We start from the raw sequence: 17,954 nt of genomic DNA, 5'->3' as shown, positions 1-17,954 counted from the left end.
ATGCATTCACTTTAGCCAGACCTGCTGTTCTCACACAGCATGGGCTCCTGCTCTGCCTAGCTCTAGGATCACACTTTCCTACTTCCCATTTTGCCAACAGAAAAGACAAACAGATGCCGTCTGCAAATGGAAAGGAAATGCAACATCCATTATAAAATCATTCCTAATTACTGAATCCTATTTTCTTCTAAAGCTTCTTACAATTGCCAGAGTTCAAAAGGAAAAACAAAACAAGAAGAAACACAAATAAAATCACTTGCCTGCTACCATCTGATTATTTGCTTAAATTCCCTTCTTAGCCAGCTATCACACAAATTTGTTTCTTTTGGCTGCTGTTCTCACCCATTTGCCCACCCCAGCTGCATGGAGCTCTGACATGGCTGTCAGGAGGGAGAGGATTAGCACTGAGGATCACCCCCAGACCTCGGGCTCACAGCACTGTCCCACCAGCTCGGGGTTCCTCCCTGGGCACAGGCACATCCTGCAGACCCTGCCAGCACACAGAGACTGAGCTCCAGCCAGCCAGGCCCTGACTCTCAGTGCATGTGGGGATGCTGTGATGATGAGCCCAGTGCTCACCAGGCTCCCCCAGGGCTGGGGCTCTGCTTTCTCGCCCCCAGGTCACACAAGAGGGCAGCAGCAGAGACAGAACAGAGCTCAGAGGCTCTCACAAACACCTTTGTGCTGCCTTGTGGGCAGACAACAGCTCTTCTGCTAAAGGAAGTGGATGCTGCAAACCAGCCTCAAAGGAAAGCAGTGTCCTTTGGAGGCTGGGCATCCTTGCACCCCTTGGCAGCACAGGACAGAAGCACACACACAGTTCCAGAGGCTTCACTCCAAGCCATTCCATCCAGCCTGAGCTTCTGGATTTGCTTGGGATGTGTCTTTCCTTAAACATATATATATATATATATGTATGTATGTATGAATATATATACATAGATATTTATATATAGCCCTAGCCAAGGGAAAGGTAAATGTGAGCTGGGAAAATCAGAGATGCATGGAGGCACATTCCAGTGCTCTCCAAACCCTGTCTCCCCCTATCCCCAACTCCCACTGCTCCTCCTCCTATGGCCAGCCCCTACAAATCCTTGGCTCAGGCAACCCAAAAACAAAGGAGTTGTTTTCATTTCAAAAGGAATTTGCTGTTTCCAAACTGGACAAATAGAGCAGCTTAATAAAAACTCACAATGAGTGGCCTGTACATGAGCAAAGCCCTCAGGAATGCCAGGGCTATAATTAACTAGCAGCAAGCAACTTTTACATTTTCCTGTGCAGCAGAAAACAGCTAAAAATAAAACACTGTAATTTCCAAAAGAAGCAGCAGCAAAGGAGAGACAGATAGAAGGAAAGGAAAATAATATCCTTAAAAGAAAAAAAAAAAAAAAAGGAAGAAGCGCCCCGCTCCCCTGACCCAAAAAGAGCTTCATTCTCAAATAATCTTTGAAGGACATGGGGCACTCAAACACGGTGGTATCAAGTAACAGCATGGACTGTTCTCTGGAGACAAATAAATTATCACTAGGAAGCTGGTGAGCAAAGTGCTGTGGTGGCTGCTGGGGACGGCTGGCGGGCAGGGAGGGCAGGAGCCGTCAGTTCACGGCGCGCACGGAGCGGCTGCTGCGCGGGAACCGGTGCACCTTGACGTGCTTGGACAAGTGGTCACTTCGAGCAAACTTCTTCTCACACACTGGACACTGGTAGGGCTTCACCCCCGAGTGGGAGCGCCTGTGCCGGGACAGCTCGTCTGACCTGGAGAACCTGCAAGAGAGGAGAGGCCTTGTCAGATAAATGGGGGTTTGTTGTGCTAAGTGTGGCACAGCGAGGTAAAAAATGTCCCCCCAGGTCACTGGGAGACTCCAGGAGGTGAAAGGGAAACACAGCAGGGCTGGGCTGGTCCCAGCAAGGATGGAAACACAGAGCTACCAGCCCTGGACTCAGGGCAATGCATGGAGACAGCATTGGTACCAGCCTTGTCCTGGACCCCATGGCATGGGTACAGCTTGACAAAAGCAGCGCTGCTCTCGATCCCCCTGCAGTCCCCTCCAAAGTCACCCCCACCATCTCTCTCCTGCAAATCCAAGCACAGACTCCTCAAGCAAAAACAACCACCACTGTCCTGCAGGTAAGGTCTTTTTTCAAGCTCCCACTGACACCAGCACACCCCCTAAGAGCACCCAGTTTCAGAGGGATTCCAGATAAATCCAGCCAGAACTACTTAGAAACAACATGACTTATTAGATCCACATGAAAAACTGGCTTCCATGTGTGCTCCTGTAGGCTAAATAAAGAGTCATTAATAGCACCAGAGATGCTCAGCATCCCAACAGCTGAAATTCAGGTGGGCCCCAATGTCCATTTGCATAGTTATTTGCATAGTTAGCATGGGTAAATTAAATTAAGAATGAGCCTTTAATTACCAAAACTGTATTCCATAATCTTTTTAATTTTAGATATTTTCCACCTTCCATCTCCACAGAAAAATCCCCAAATAGTCACCATGAATCCCACCGGCTTTATTGAACCCAAATGAACTGATCCTTTGGCCTTAAGAGCAGGGCTGGCTCTATTTCCACTTTGGACACAACTAGGAGACAGAGGGTTAATTAACAATGTCACACTAAAACAGCCCTGTCCAGATGGGTACAAAAAATTTGCTGCCTGACAAAGGGCAATTAAGGGTTTTGTTGCCAGAGCAGTAACAAAGAGCAGCACAGAAAGAGAGCTTGCAAGAAATGGTATCAGCTGTTTATTTACAATAAATAAGTGAAGTCATGGGCACTAGCTGAACAAATCAGGGAAAGAACATGTAGAAAAATGTGCCCTTCTGGAGCAAAATATCACATCACCAGCAGAGCGAATACGCTATTTTTATGAAAGGGAGAAAAGAGGGCTGCTGGGCTCCTATGAATAAATCTCTCATGCAAGAAAAGTAAGTTTCCACATAAAGGTTTTAATTAGCTCTGATCTCCCGCCAACAGTTGAGGACCAGGGCATAGGCACTGGGAAAGCTGGTAATGATTTCCTCAGTTGCTACAGCTCTTCAGACTGGTCATGCTCCCCAGAGAGCACTCAGCCCCGGGAAAACTGATCCAGGCACTCACCACAGGTAAGGTATGGTGTGGGCATCTGTCCCAGGGGCATTTCTAGGGGAGATTCTTTCACCTGTTCAGTTGCTTTTCTTCCTTTCCTTGCTCTGGTATCCTCATGGCAAAAGAGTCAAATTCTCCATGATGAAGAGGCAGCTGTTATGGAACTGTCCACTTGGCATGACTCTTCTCCATAAAGGCTATGACAGAAGTTTCTCTTCATGCCTTCTACTTGTATGTTTGCTTTCTCTAACACCCCTGGTCCTTTCAGCCATAGCTTCCCAAAACCACAGTCTGGACCCAGGAGCAGCAGGGTCAGGGATTTCTCCCAAGTCCTTAGCAGGGAGCTAGTCCCAGGGCCAGATCCCTGTAGGGATGCTCTGGTAGGACTATGGGTGAGTGGGTCTGGAGAGTGTAGGATGCTGCCTGTGCAGACTGCCACAACAGGACTGAGTGTTGGACAAGGAACAGAACTGTGCCACATCCAGGGAAAAGAGGAAAAGCACTTTTGCCAAGAGCCATCCTCTTATATACAGACCTCAAAGAAGCAAAACCAGATGTGGCTGGGTTGTCCTGTCCTATGGCCTTGGCCATTAAGGTCACCATCTGGAACAGAAGTGCAGTAGCACTTGGCTAATCCTGCACAAGAGCCTCACAAGTGCATTTTGAGGGGAATTGCACGGACGGTGGGGGAGAAAGAGGCACATGTCAGGAATGAGCTTGGATGAGTTCATCTGATAAAAATACACTCTGCCTCATAACCATGTCCTTAGCTGAAGAGGCAGGAATGTTGCAACACTGTTCCCCAGCAGTGACGGAAAGATCAACTTACAGAGCCCACAGAAATAAACCTCAAGCTGTCTGTGTGTTTACAAAAAAACAACGCAAAGGTTAGGACAAGGAAGCCGGGAGGATCTGGCGGTCTGGCTCTGCAGTGAAATATCTGCAACACACTCTGGCACTGAGATCAACCCAAAGAAAGTGAAAATAATCCACTGTGGAATGCAAAATTCAAAAGAAAAAAAAAAAAAAAGGAAGCCCCAAGGAATACCTCACTATTCTGTCACTGCCATTTCCAGAAGGATTCCTCCTTCAAAAGATAAAAAGAAAGAAAGAAAATGAAGGGATCTGGGAAATCCCACAGCAACTAAAAGAGCCTTCTTCATCCTTCAATCTGGCAGGACCTCAAGGGACTGTAACTACATCTCCCTTGAAGAAAAGTCCTAGAGCTCCCTGATGTGTAGGACATGTCCTGTGTCCCCCAGACACATGGGGACATTCCTATGTGGCTCATGGGGCAAGAAAGGTCAATAGCTTTAGCCTGGTACTCCTGGCCCCTGCCATGGCCACCAGCCTTTGAGGCCAACTCAGGCTGTACCTCTCCCCCACAGTGGAGGGGAGGCCCTACATAGATTCCTCCTGCCCATTCCCAGAGCTTTCCTACAAGGAACCAGAACAGCTCCTGAGCACCTGTCATCCCCTTGCACAGCAGCAGCAAGAAAAGCCAATGCAAGATGCCTGCCCTGCCCCATGTGTGGTACTGCCCATGGCCACCCAGGCCACATGTTAACAAGCCTTTAAACCCTCCCTGCCAAGCCAGGCAGAGCTCATGGCTGTCAGCAGCCAGAAGATGCAGTGGGGCATTTAAAGGCCATTGCCTCCCCCCATCCTTGCAGCAGCTGCAGCTTTGCACAGTGCTGTGCCAGGGAGGGAAGCAGGAGCTTCTCCTGCTCTGAGCCATAACACAGCTGCTGGGCCCAGGCCCTGCTGCAGCTCAGCTCTTTGGCCTGAGCAGTGCTGACCAGGGGTGCCAAAGGTAGAAGGTGGCACGACACAGATCAGTGCCCTGACCCGTCCAGGGAGCACAACGGGTCACTGGCCACTGCCAGTGAGCACCACTCTGTTTTTGCAGACTGCCAAGAACAGCCCTTGCCCTGTGCCTAGGAAGGGCACAAGCAAGCAGGGTTCAGCCTCCATCAGGGAGGTGCTAGGGGTCTCCAGCCATCCTAGGGGTGAGCAAAAGGGTTTGCTGGGTGCACACTCCAACCCTGGTGAATTTAAAACATCGTGCACACAGTGCTGAGGAACCTTTAACCCTCCCACTGAGTTCAGGCACTTTGTGCTAGGCAACACTTTGTTTTGGTTTTGAAATCACTATCTCCAGTGAGATCAGCTCTTAAGTGTCTTCAGTGAAAAAATAAATACACAAGCACAAGAATGCAGGGAAAAAGGGGGAAAGCAGAGCCCAGCAGTGTTTTAGTGCTTAAATTCATTTGAGATTATGTAGACCTGGGAGCAAACAGAGTGGCCAGATGCAGTGGACTTAAGTCATGTGAGACTTAAGTCACAGCTCTCACTGAACTTTTGAGAAGGTAAACATGGTTTATTGATGAAAGGGGACTGAGTAATTCAATGCTCAGTTGGGTCTGGCCTTTGATGTGGAGCAGCACGCAGGGGATGTGCAGCAATCCCAGGCTGGTGCTAAGGATTGCTGTGGGCACAGGAGGCCTCTCCTGCTGGCTATAAACTTCTCTTGTAGCAGAGCCCTTCCAAAGTTTGGGGGTTTTGGGGATTGAGATTGCAGCCCAGGATGTGAAATTCAACAAGACAAACAGCACAAGAGTTTGAAAAGCCCTTTGCAGCAGCTGTTTGTGGACAAGACACATGTTCTTCATTATGATTAATTTCTCTTCCTGTTGGGCTCATCTTTAAAAAGCTGTGGTGGCTGAAAGTTCAGGGTTCTCCATGCTGTGGGACCTGCACCTCTTTTGGCCCTCCAGCCAAGGCAGAAAATCATTTGCCACAACATTTTGAGAAGAGAGGCACCTGTTGTAAATTTAATCAACCTTTATCACTTACTATTTTTTCCAAACATTCTCATTGGTTTTGTATCTTGGGGAACACCAGCTTTGTGATAAGACAGAGCTGGAGAAGGTCATCCACGGGCAATGCTTCAGGCTCCTGATCCTGAGCCACACAAGTCCCTGGGAGCATTGGTACAAATCTCAGTTTGGATTAGACAAACCCTCAGTGCCACATGCGTTTTGTCACAAAAAGGAGAGCTGTGCTCACATGCAAGGAAAGCCAGCATGACACCCACAGGCACATCTGCTGCCTGTGCACACATACTCTGGCAACCAAATAAAAAGCAGCAAGCACCTGTCCTGCAGGTTGGGAGCACCCAGCTCACAGTTTCTGGGACCAATCAGCTGAAAAATGCAGCTTTGGTGAGCAGATACCCTGAGCAGCAACAAACAGCCCATGAGAGATGCCACCAGGACAAAAGGAAACAAATCACCACCAGTTTGTAGAGCCACCATAATCTGATCTCCCCAGCCCTCCTGAGAAACAAACTTCTGACTGGTCCAGCTGGAGAAGAGAGGGTTCAGCTCCGCTGTGACCTTTTCCCTCAAACCAACCCAGCCATCTCTAACTGCTGCATGTCTCACATACTTGCATTTTTATACAACATTCTCCTGTTACTTTTTACCTCATCTGTTGCCCATGATCACAACCCATTTTCTCATTAGACATTGCTCACTGAAGCTCTGCAGCATATTATTTGCAAGAAATTCAATTTAATTTAACACAAGACAGTTAAGATTATATTTTCTCCCATCATCATTAGTGGTGCTGTACATTAGCACTTGCCAGCAGGCAAGCCAGTAATACAGCTAACTGGAAAGAGGAAGGAAGGCACCTGTCAAAGCTTCCTTAAAATAAAAAGCTGATATTTTTTAAAAAGACTAAATTTTTCAATTCATATTAAAAATAAAATAAAATATTTTTAAAAATCCTTCTGCCAAACATTTTCTCAATCAAACCTGCAATCTTTCATTCAAGCAATCCTTAACTCCACCTCAGCCTTCTGGTTATGTTGTTACATCTGACAGCTTTTTTGCAACTTTGAGTGGCACCCACGCATTTTTCTGAATCAAGACAGAGAATAAAACCCAGAGTATGCCAGAGTGTCACTGCCAGGATTTTAAGAAGGAGTGGGATGGAGTGCATTTTCTATGAAAGTGCACAGAATACTGCTTTTAACCATACTTGCTTATCACAGCCCTTCGCTGGCCACATTTAGTCCCACACAGGGCTGTGCACAGCAATTCTACCCTAAACCATTGAGCTCACTCAGCCTCAGCTGGTGCCAGCCACAGGTCTGCTGGGGCTGCTGTGCTGCAACCACACCAATGCAAACACCAGGTCTTACCTGTGGTAACAAGCTTCATCTGACCCTCTAGAATGAAATACAAGTTACGATGAACTACTTTAATTTTTTTTAAGACACTAAAGCTGCTGGTGCCAGAAGGTGATGCTGTGCTATTTAATTTATCAGAACCCCTGCGTTACCTAACAGGAAGAAAAAAGGTCTTAATTGTCAAACCAACCAAACAAGTTCTGGCAATAGAAACAGTTTATAAATCTGAGTGCAAACCTACTTGCTCAGCAAGTGAGGTCAAGTGAGCAAGAAGGGGAAGGGGGACTGGACAGAGCTGCACCCCAATACTGACCTCCATCCACAGCCCGGCCATGTGCACGCAAAGGGCTTTTCTCCTGTGTGCCTCCTCAGGTGGGCTTTCAAATGGCTGCTTTTCGTGTACATCTTGGTGCAGCCAGGAAAAGAACATTTATGCATTTTAATGAGTTCAGCTGCAGGGTTCTTTTGAAATTTCTGACCCATGATGATTCCCGTCTGCCCCTGGATCATGCCCCCTGGCCCAATTGGCTTGGCGGCGATGGGGACAGGAGCGATGCGGACAAATTTAGAGGACAAGTTCAAATTGGACGACTGAACTATCTGAGGCACAAGGGCAAATGTCTGTCCTTGGATGTTGACTAGGAGCTGTGCAATTTTAATGTTCTCCTGTGCTGGTCCTTGGGAAGTGGGGCTCGTGTTGGACTCCTGTTTGATCTGCACAGGCTGAATCTGGAGCATAACAGGTATTCCATTCTCCAGGGTCATTCCTCCATTTGAAGCTTGGCCACCTTCCGTTGAGCTAGTCAACTGCTCACTTTTACTCTCTTTTAAACTAGTACTGGGTAGCATATGGTCTTTTTGCTGCAGAGAAGCAACAGAAACCTGGCTGCAAGCTCTCAAGTCCTTGGTCTCGCTTTTAGGTCTTTCTTTGAGCTCCAAGTCCATGTTCTCCTCCAAAAATTCCTCAATTTCCTCAAGTGTGGGCTGAAATGGTCCTGAGTCTTCCATATCCACAGGAAATTCAGGCAACCTAAAGTACTCCTCTTTCACTATTGGCTGAAGTCTCCTTTTGTCCCACCATGATGCAGTGGTGTTCCCCAAAGATGCCTGGGACAATAAATAGTCTAAGATACTGTCCTGACTTTCTGCACTGGATGTGCTTCCATAGCTGGAGCTGAGGACCTGGGAGTCAGGGCTGGAACAAGAACAAAAGCTGGACGAGTCACTGTCATCTTCTGACAGGGGAGAGGGCAGCATTTGGTAGGACCTCACGCCAGCTGTCATGTCCCCAAAGTATCCAAGGGAAGATCTTGTTGATGAAAAGGATTCATCAGTAGGCAGCAAGTGATCCACCATTCCTGGATGATCTCTTAAGGATATCCCAACAGCATATACCAGGCAGCCAAAGTTCAGGTGAGAGCCTAAGTGCAGGAAAAACAAAACAGCAACAGTCAGAAGTTGGTTTAATCATTTATCTCCATGAACTGAAACTCGTAAAGCCCTCTAGCCCACAGGAAAGTCCAGAGCATCCAGCCTCCCTGGGTACACAGGCTGCTACAAGCTTTGATAGGTCTGCACCACCCCCTGAGGACTGTCAGGGCTGAAGCGTTTTGCAAGATTGCACCACATATTTGCAAAAGAATGCTGTCAGAAATCATTTCCCAACCGTGTGTGTGCTCCAGATTTACAACTCCCTTATAGAATATTACCAGCAAGAGAAAATAAATAAGAAGCTTTCACCTAGCAGTGAAATCCAGAGCCAAAAAAGGGAATGGGAAAGAAAAAATAAAGTGTTGAAATTTTTACCACCAAAAAGAAACAAATAAAAAAAGTTTATTGCTGGTGACCATAAAATGCAGATCCTTTCCCTATCTTGTAGCTTTCCACCAACCTTATTTTTCACTTCCTCAGTTCTACAAATATAGGCTGTTCAGCATAATGAAAGGATCAATCTGGCAGGAGCCAAAAATATTTACTGTGCTTCAGCATTTACTAGGTGGATTTTCCCCTCCAGATGTAATGAATCAGTGGGCCAACGTCATCATCACCTGCACTGTCCTTAATAAGGCTGGCACTGAGCTAATTACCATGCCCTGCCAGCCAGCTGGTGGCTGCTTTCCCCGCTGCTGAGCTGAGCCCCGAGCCAGCTGCTGCACCGGGAGGGCTGCACGGCATCCCGACCTGCAGCATCCCGCAAATCCCGGTTTCCATGAGCCCTAACCCCGCTACAAACCCGCAACAGCAAACCCCGCCCTGGCCAGCGCAGCCACCCCAGCGCCCGCTGACAGCCGCGCTTGAACCGCACTTCACCCTCTAAAACAAGCAAACTTCCTAGAAAGGCCACTGGGGAGGGACAGGCAGGAGGGACATCCACGTATTTTTTTGTTCTCCACCTCCCCGAGGGAAAAAAACAGAAATTGCTTACGGACGGAGATTGTGCCCCTTAGAGAGCAACGGCAGAGAGCTCGGGATGGAGCCAAGGCTGGCCCTCAGTCACTTGCTCAAGGTGACTGATTGGAAACAGAGCTGTACATGTGCATAATAAAACAACTCTTTCTGTGGAAGGTATGTGCAGTGCAGAGATAGCAGTCATTCGATCAGCCTATGAGCTTGTGTGTGTGTGTGTGTGTGAATTAGGAGGCATGTGACCCAGCGTGAAGGAAATGCCAGTCAATCTTGTTACACGCTGTCATTTTCCACAGGCTCTGCCGCTGTGGACACTTTGCCATGAATAGTCAATAGCTCCCAGTTTTGTGCAGCCGAGGGGATGGTTGTTACTGCTTTGCAGAGCATCTTTGCTGCCTCATCTCCAAGATTTGCCCTGTCTTTCCTTCTCTGGAGAAAAATTAAAAGGTGTCTATATGCTCAGTGCTGCAGCGAACACAAAGCGAGGTATTTTACACAACACCCTTAAAGAGCTCTGTCCCACTGGCAACATCTATTAATACTTCCCAGAAAGGAGTGGGGGGAAGCCACATTTCTTAAAGACTTGTCTTCCTCCTTCACAGACACATGGAGGAAGCAGGGACAGGTTGAAATAATGACTAAAAGTAAGACTGCACGTTTTCCTGGTCTGTGTGTCCTGTCAGTCAGCTGTGCCTCTGAACCAATAATGAAATACCTACATGTGCTGAACACGAGGAAGTTCAAGCAGAGGTTAGTGGCTCTGTTTTGTGACCTTAGTCTATAATCATGTCTTATAGTAAAAGCAAAGAGTCAGAAGAACTGCACTATTTCTAACACACTTTTTTTTTTTTACTCTCTATATTGCTGGAAAGTTCCCCCAGCAGAAGTCCCATAGCTGAGCTATTCCAGTTTTGAAACAGAAAGCACCATCTGCTTCTGACAAATTAGTATTGGCATCTGGTAAGAATTCACCCAAGCTGATTGTTTCTATCTTGCACCAAAAACTGGCGACTGCCTTGAGAAACACAGGGCAGAAAGGAAGACTTGCCCTCAGATGGTTTCTGATTCTTCCTCTAATGTCTGTATTATTCCAGCCTAAACTTCTGAAGAATGGGGCTGTGAGGGAAATCTGGACTGCAACATGTGCTTTTCTAAGAAAAGCTGGCATGCTTTGCGTGCACCAAAAGCAGTTGGTGAACTTCTCTTAAAAAAAAAAAAAAAACTTAAAATGTTCAAGATTTCTTTAAATGCTTGCAAGAGCTGGGAAGCCACTATCAAAATATCAATATATTTCCCTGGGAATAGAATAAACTGCAATTTGAATTAGGACTTAAATGAGGGAGGAAAAAAACCAATAATGAACCCCTAGCAATTGCTGTGGGCCAGTACCTCAGCAGAAAACAGCCAGCAGGCTTGTTTCCCATCTCTTTTGACAAGGAACAATGTCACTTGATGTAACCAGAGGCTTTTTAAGAGAGGACTGTCAGAGCCAAATAGATCCAGGCACACTACGGGCCAGTTCTGCTTTCTGTGCGCTCTCAAAACTTGCAGAACAGCCAAGAAGATTTTGGAGAATGCCTGGAATGCAGGATTGGGCCCTGGCTATATTTTTTTCCTAAAGGCCAGGCGAACAACCAAAATACTTTTATCCTTACTTTGCCTGAAGACACGGCCAAAAACAGAAGATTAGAAAACAAAACCAAAAAAAGCTGGGGCTGTGAAGGCCACGAAAACTAATGATGCTGTTTCCATAACACACTTTCATCTCTAGGAACGCTGAAAACATGTTAGAAATGTAAGCACCTATAGTGGGACTGCAGTGCCTGAGCCACTGGAAACAGCCTCTTCTGGAGTGAAATACAGCAGCTGTTCAGCAGCACCACCATCTCCAACTTTTTTTTAAGAGTTCCCTGGGTTGTTATGATGTCCTTTCTGCCAAAAACATGTTGTTCTTTTTAAAACCTGACCATCTAATCGCCAGCTAAAAAAAAAATAACGACAAAAAGCAAACCAGAGAAGACATATTTTGACGCAGAGCAACATTAAAATGTAAAGTGCTGGGAACTTGCTGAAACACAGGGATGTATTTCGCAGCCTGTCATTTCTGGACAGTCAGCCCAGCACAACTGATCACACAGCATATATGAGACGCTGACAGTCATTTCCTACATTTACTGCCACAGCTTTTTCTAGTTTAAGACTTATCTCTTCAGGGTTTTCTCTTGTTCTAAATCTGTTCAGGCTGACTTCTGCTCCACAGAGCGAGCCATAAACAAGGCAATGAAGCGGGCCCAGAGCTTCTAAGAAGTTAAAAGAGAAATGCAAAGGGGGAGAATAATAATAATAAAAAAATAAATAAAAAGAAGCCGTGAGCCAGGAGTAAACCCATTTGCTCTCATCTCCTCCGCAAGGTGGCTGTGCTGCTCCCCGGACACAGTGGGGTGTTCAGGTTTGTTTTTGCCAAACCCGTTGCTCCTGGGAAGCTGCAGAAACATTCCCAAAGCGTTCTTCTCTGAAAACTATCCCGCTCCAGCCCCAAACTTTGGCTTCCACAGGAGGAAGCGCTTCACCTGCGGCGGGCACAGGCAGCGGCCCCGGCGGAGCGCACCCCGCTGCCGCTGCACCCCGCAATAACGCGGGCACCGGCGCTGGGCAGGGAAAGGGGTGCGGGACACACACACGGAATTGCCACTCCAGCACCAGCACAGCCAGGCTTCCATGGCTGCAAAACGTGTTTGGTCGGGTTTTTTTTTTTAATCGTGGTTTGTTTGTTCCGTTTGCCTGTTTGTTTGTTAAGAAATTATTTATGTATTGTTTTTTCCTTCCATCCCTTTTCAGGAGGGTTTGGGGGCCTGAGTTCACCCTCTCTCCTCCGCAGCGTGGTCGCGATGATCGGGACTGAACCCCCCCTCGCCGCCTGTCACTCCATGGCACGGCACCGCTGCAGCCCGAAAACAGCCCCCAGCCCTGGCCGCTGCCCCGGCGGGATGGAATTCCATCTGCCGGCAGCAGGGGCACAGCCCCGGCCCCGCCGAGCCGCGGAGGCACCGCCGGCGGGACGCGGCCCCCGCGCCCCCATCAACCCTTACCTGAACTCCTCTGCGAGCCGGGGGGCAGCAAAGGCCACGGGCGACCGCAACAATAACAACAACAACGAGAACGAGGGGGGAAAAAAACCCCAAACAACACAACCAAGCCACAAAAAAAAAAAAAAAAAAAAAAAAAAAAAAAAAAAAAATAGAAATAATAATTTTTAAAAATCAAGGAAAAATTTAAAAAGGCACAAACGCACAACAAAACCGCGGGAGTAGACCCAAGCAAGCCCGGAGCAGCCGCCCGCGGAGGCAGGAGCGGCCGGGAGCGCGGAGCGGCGGCGGGAGGCGGGCGCAGCTCCCCCGGGAGGCGGGTGCGCGGCTGCGGAGCGCGGCCCCGCTCCCGTAGTACTATATCCCCCTCACATGACGGGCGCCCGGCCGCCGCGGGGGAGGCCGGGGAGAGGCTCGACCGCGTCCGCCGCCCCCATTGGCCCCGCGGCGGCGGGGGCCGGCCCGGGCCCGGCCTCAATGGGAGCCGCGCTCGGCCCCGGGGCGGTGCTGCGGGCCCCGGAGGGGCCTGCCTCACGGGACGGGGGGAACGGGCTGAACTGAAACAAGGGTGGCTGGGAGTCCGTGTGAGCAAGAGTGTGAGGGTGATGAAACACCGGAGCAGGTTGCTCGGAGAGCTGGTTGATGCCCCATCCCTGGAAACCCTCCGGGTCAGGTTGGACAGGGCTCTGAGCAATTTGATCGGGTTGAAGGCGTCACTGCTCCTTGCAGGGAGTTGGACTGGGTGGCCTGTTCATGTCCCTTCCAACCCCAAGCACTGTGCTAGTCTGTAAGTGTGCAAGCCTTTGGGCATCTCCTGGAGATAAGCGAGTCCCTGGGGAGGTGCGACGACCCCCATTGCCTCTCTCCTGCCCCACATCTGCCTCTTTCCTGCCTGCCAAAGCTTGATGGAGAGGATTTCCACACACATCCCCCATTGTTACTGTAGACATCACTAGTTCTTCATGCAAACACACATAATAATTTATGTATATGTATATATGTACATAAACACACTATAGCTCTGCAATACTTGGTAGGGATCAGGATCTATGCTCAGCTCCTGTAGGGGAAGCTCACAGTGGGGCCAGCTGCAGGAGCAGTCAGTTTTGCTGCTCAATCAGTGGTTTTCCAAATGCAGTTTTTCCTTTCTTCAGATTTCTTGGGAAGGTGTAGCCTGGGATATCAGAATGCAGTCCTATGACAAAAGTCTGTGGACCCTTTTGTCAGGGCACATGGGACAGCGCACCCTTCCTTCTCCCCACAGTAAGCCTCACTGTCCTGCAGGGAAAATGAAGTATTATTCTCATTTTATGGGGAAACAGAGGCACAGAGGATCAAACAAAAGGTCTGTGGCAGCACCAAGATGCAATCTCATTTCATTCCAAATCCAGCTCAATTTAAACTCACAAAAATATCCTCCATCTGCATTTCTTCAGAATTGCCAGTAACACATCCCACAGCCTGGCAAACATAAACCAGTCTCTTCCCAAGGGGACATTCAGCCTCAACAAGTCCTGGCCAGGCAGCAGCACAGGGGTGACCCTACAGGTGCTCCTTCATCCTGCTGGGGACCATCAAAGGAACTGGGGGTGCTCAGGGCTCTGCTCTCATGCACAGACCTCGTTCTTCCTCTCCACATTGTCTCAATGAATAATGCATGAATACGTACTCATCAAAATCCTGGATACTATATTTGTACAAATACATCAGGGCCAAATTCTGCATTAGTGTAACTTCACTGACGTAAAAAGGATTACGTTGGTGAAAATGTGGGCCTTAAATATTTTTACCCAAAATAGATGTTTGGCAAACCTCGCTTTACTGCTTTTTCTCAATTAAAACCCCTTTGTTTCCTGAGTAGGTGAAGTTTAGTGTGATTTAGCAATGCAAAGGACATGAAATTTAGATACAGCTAAAATCTAAGCCAACAAGGCTGAGCTTTAATGGAATTGAACACATACAAAATTCCCTTGTAATGTTTATCACATGAAAACAACTAAAAGTTGCAATCTTCATTTTGTCATTACTATAACCTACCTAGGCACTGGGACATGTTAGAGGTTTCTCTAACTTGCATTTTTCCACTTGCAAAAGGCAATGTCTTCATATTTTCGTCACAGTAGTTCTGAACTTTCTTTAAATTGCTAGAGATGCAGTGTAGTCCCATATTTACCTTATGTGGAAATAAAACGGTGTTTTCCCAGTTCTGCTTTTCAAGTTTCATCTGTTTTACTGGGCCCACAACCTTTTCACTTCCCTAAAAGCACCACTGGAGGCTGGGTCCTTTGCCCACTGTGCAGCTTCAGGGCTGTGCTGCTGGCTGTTTCTGAGGCTGGAGAGAGGAAGGTGAGAATTTTCAGTGGGCTCAAGCAGATCCAAATATGCTGCTGTGGGAGAGGATGCACAGCCTCCATCCCTTGTGGCAGCCCCTGCCCCTGTGTGGCTGCATGTCGTGATGGAGGAGGGATCTGATACTTTTTCACATCTGAAGAACCCTCCTGAGCTCTCAGCCTTTCGATACTGCTGGGAGGTGAAATGCAATAGAAAATATCAGGAAAGTGTAACTAAGGCATCTGTGTTTCTCACTGAGATTTCCCTATGAGGGAAAAAAACAACAACAAAAAAGTATTAGAAATGCAGGCAGGCAGTGCACAGCACCTGGGAAGAGAGTGCAGAGCACACAGAATGATCCCTGGCCCAAGCTCACTCACACAGTGTGACAAGTTCTGGATGCACCAAACCTTTTGCTTGTGTCCTGATCCCCTTTGCTGTGCACACAGAATCCAGGGGAAACTTCAGCACAGCTTGGGTGTAGGCTTAGAGACTGCCTTCAGCATCCCTGGGTGTCCAGAGCTCCTGTAGAAATTGCTGCCCTGACCAGGCCATTGGACACCAGTACACCCAAGACAAATATCCAAAGTCTTCTTTTCTGCTCAGGCAGAATTTCTAGATAGACACGAGGACATGTTAAAACCAAACAAACACGATATACAATAGCACAAATTCTGATGCCTCACTACAGCACAAACCTGTACAGCAGAGAATAATGGGAAAATGCACAAAAGTCACTGCCTCCTAGAATGCCACTCTGGGCTTGTCCTTGCTGAAACATCCCTGCAGCTTCATCCATTACAGCATCCTTTCTGAGCAAACACTATAACAGAGAAACTTCCTTTCTCAGCTAGATCATATTTTCTTAACCATGAATCTGCTGAGAGTGCCTCAAACTGCAGACCTGGTTTTGAGGTCTGCAGGCACACTTTGGGGCATAAACCCAAAACTGGATATTACAAGCTCCAGTGGCAGGTGGCAGCCTCTGAGCTGACTCAGCCTCCTTTCCATCCCTCTGTGATCTCTGCATGCTCTTCTCAAGCTGTGAACTGGTTAATTCTTCTGAGCCCCACGACAGTGAAAGAAAGCTGACACACATCTAAGTTTTGCTCAAGGCTTTGGAAACACTACAAGCCTTTATTAACAGCAGGGGAAATGCACAGATCTGGACAAATATAATTACTTCTGATCCCTTTTTTCTGCCAACTTTTCATGAGAACCAGCAATGGCTGGGACAAGATTTTGGGAATGAATTTTTGTGCATCTATGACTGATGTCTCACATCAGCATCCTTCATTTGGTATTACAGCACAACTGAGTCCTCATTCCATGCTGTGAAATACATGTGAATTTTCCCAACCCATCCATCTTGTGCATTGGGAAGAGATTTCCTTCCCTTTTTTCACCCCTTCAACAACTCCTTTGAAAATCTATAGTTACTTCTGTCCATTGATATTACTTGGGCATTTTCCATTCTCTCTTTTGCCACCTTTCAGGAGAGAACTTCAGTCAAACTGGTTGCCCTGCTCAGACAGCCTTTCTGGCATTGGCACAGCCCAGTCAAACACTGGTGATAACACAGAGTTAAAGTCCTTTTAAGTGGCTTTTGTCTGGTGGCTGTGTGCTAAAGATCTAGCCAGGAAAGGCAGATAAACCTCATCATTCAAGCTTTAAAAAATTTTCCTGTAGGTAATAATTGCCCTGCTTCATAAAGTTAAAAAGGAGCCATAGGCTGAACTATTCATGAGTTGCTTGGTGCCACATAGCACAGAGCCATTAAAGGTGGGAAAGGCAGCAAAGGCTCCTCCACACTCAGCAGTTTACACCTAAGAATTGCCTGGCTCTGCTCATACTTTTCCTTTCCATACATGCTCTACAGAGGCTGACTTTTCCTGCCTATGATTTTCTCCTCTTTTTTAGGTTGCTTGCACAGTTCTGTGTTACAAATTACTCCTCGTTTTTAAGGGGACTTGAAAGAAAAGTGATCTTCATGGACGGACAAAAGGAGGGATTGTGTTGCATTGGGTGAGTGCTTTGCTGTTTTTAGAGGTCACCTGTGGTATCTCTGCCTCAGCCTTTGCTATTTCCCATTTACTGCAGCAGCAAACTATTAGTAATCTGATGAGCCAACCAGCCACCTGGCAAAACAAGGGTTAGTCAGCCTGAATTGATTATTCACACATTTCCATCTGATTTACAAATCAAGGTTGAAAGAAGCAAAAATAATCAAGCAGAGTAAAAAAAAAATAAAATAAAAAGGAAGTTCAAAATCTATTTGTTGGTTTTGTGTGTTTTTTGAAGGTCTTTTTGTTTTTTTAAAGTTAGTCTCCTGCAGATGGATCCCTTCCATGTGCCACAAAGCCCATGGTCACATCCAGCTGAGATCTACTGGGCTTTGGCTTTCAGCACCAGAACAGTTACAGAGGGAACAAAAAAGCCTGTCAGACTCTCCAGTAATGTTATGATCACATTAACTTAGCAGTCCTTGACACTCACAGATAAGGACTGTAAGTTCTCTCAGTACTACAGAAATATTGACACAAAGAATATGTTTATCCCTGGCTGTGTCTCTGCAGGACAAGGTGGAAACAGCAACAGCAATCTCAGGACTTAATTTCTTTGGCCTTGCCAGGGCATCTGTGCTCCAGGGACAACAGTTGATTGATTTTGGGTTTTTTTTCTTTCCTCCACTGGTTTGAAAATTATGTTGTCTTTTCAAGTCAGCATCATAGGTCCATGGGGAGATAAGTTGGAAGAAACTCATTTTAGGATTATTTATGCTATTAGGATTTTGACTGTTAAAGACAGTGGGGGGACCTGGGGAGAGTTTCTGATTTT

General features: G+C 47.3%; 1 protein-coding gene across 1 annotated transcript; it reads right to left on the bottom strand.

Annotated features, from left to right (window-relative positions):
- Positions 1–1,383: 1,383 nt before the first annotated feature.
- KLF15 (KLF transcription factor 15) lies at positions 1,384–12,891 on the bottom strand. Its single transcript, XM_066558249.1, has 3 exons — positions 12,789–12,891; positions 7,607–8,714; positions 1,384–1,764 (listed from the first exon to the last, which is right to left on the bottom strand). The coding sequence occupies exons 2-3, from the start codon at positions 8,647–8,649 to the stop codon at positions 1,596–1,598; spliced, it is 1,212 nt and encodes a 403-aa protein (XP_066414346.1). The 5' UTR covers positions 8,650–8,714; positions 12,789–12,891; the 3' UTR covers positions 1,384–1,595.
- Between the last annotated feature and the right edge of the window lie 5,063 nt (positions 12,892–17,954).

This window comes from Molothrus aeneus, chromosome 12, assembly GCF_037042795.1.
Source record: "Molothrus aeneus isolate 106 chromosome 12, BPBGC_Maene_1.0, whole genome shotgun sequence".
NCBI classification, from domain to species: Eukaryota; Metazoa; Chordata; class Aves; order Passeriformes; family Icteridae; genus Molothrus; species Molothrus aeneus.
This window is presented reverse-complemented; position numbering and strand designations above follow the sequence as displayed.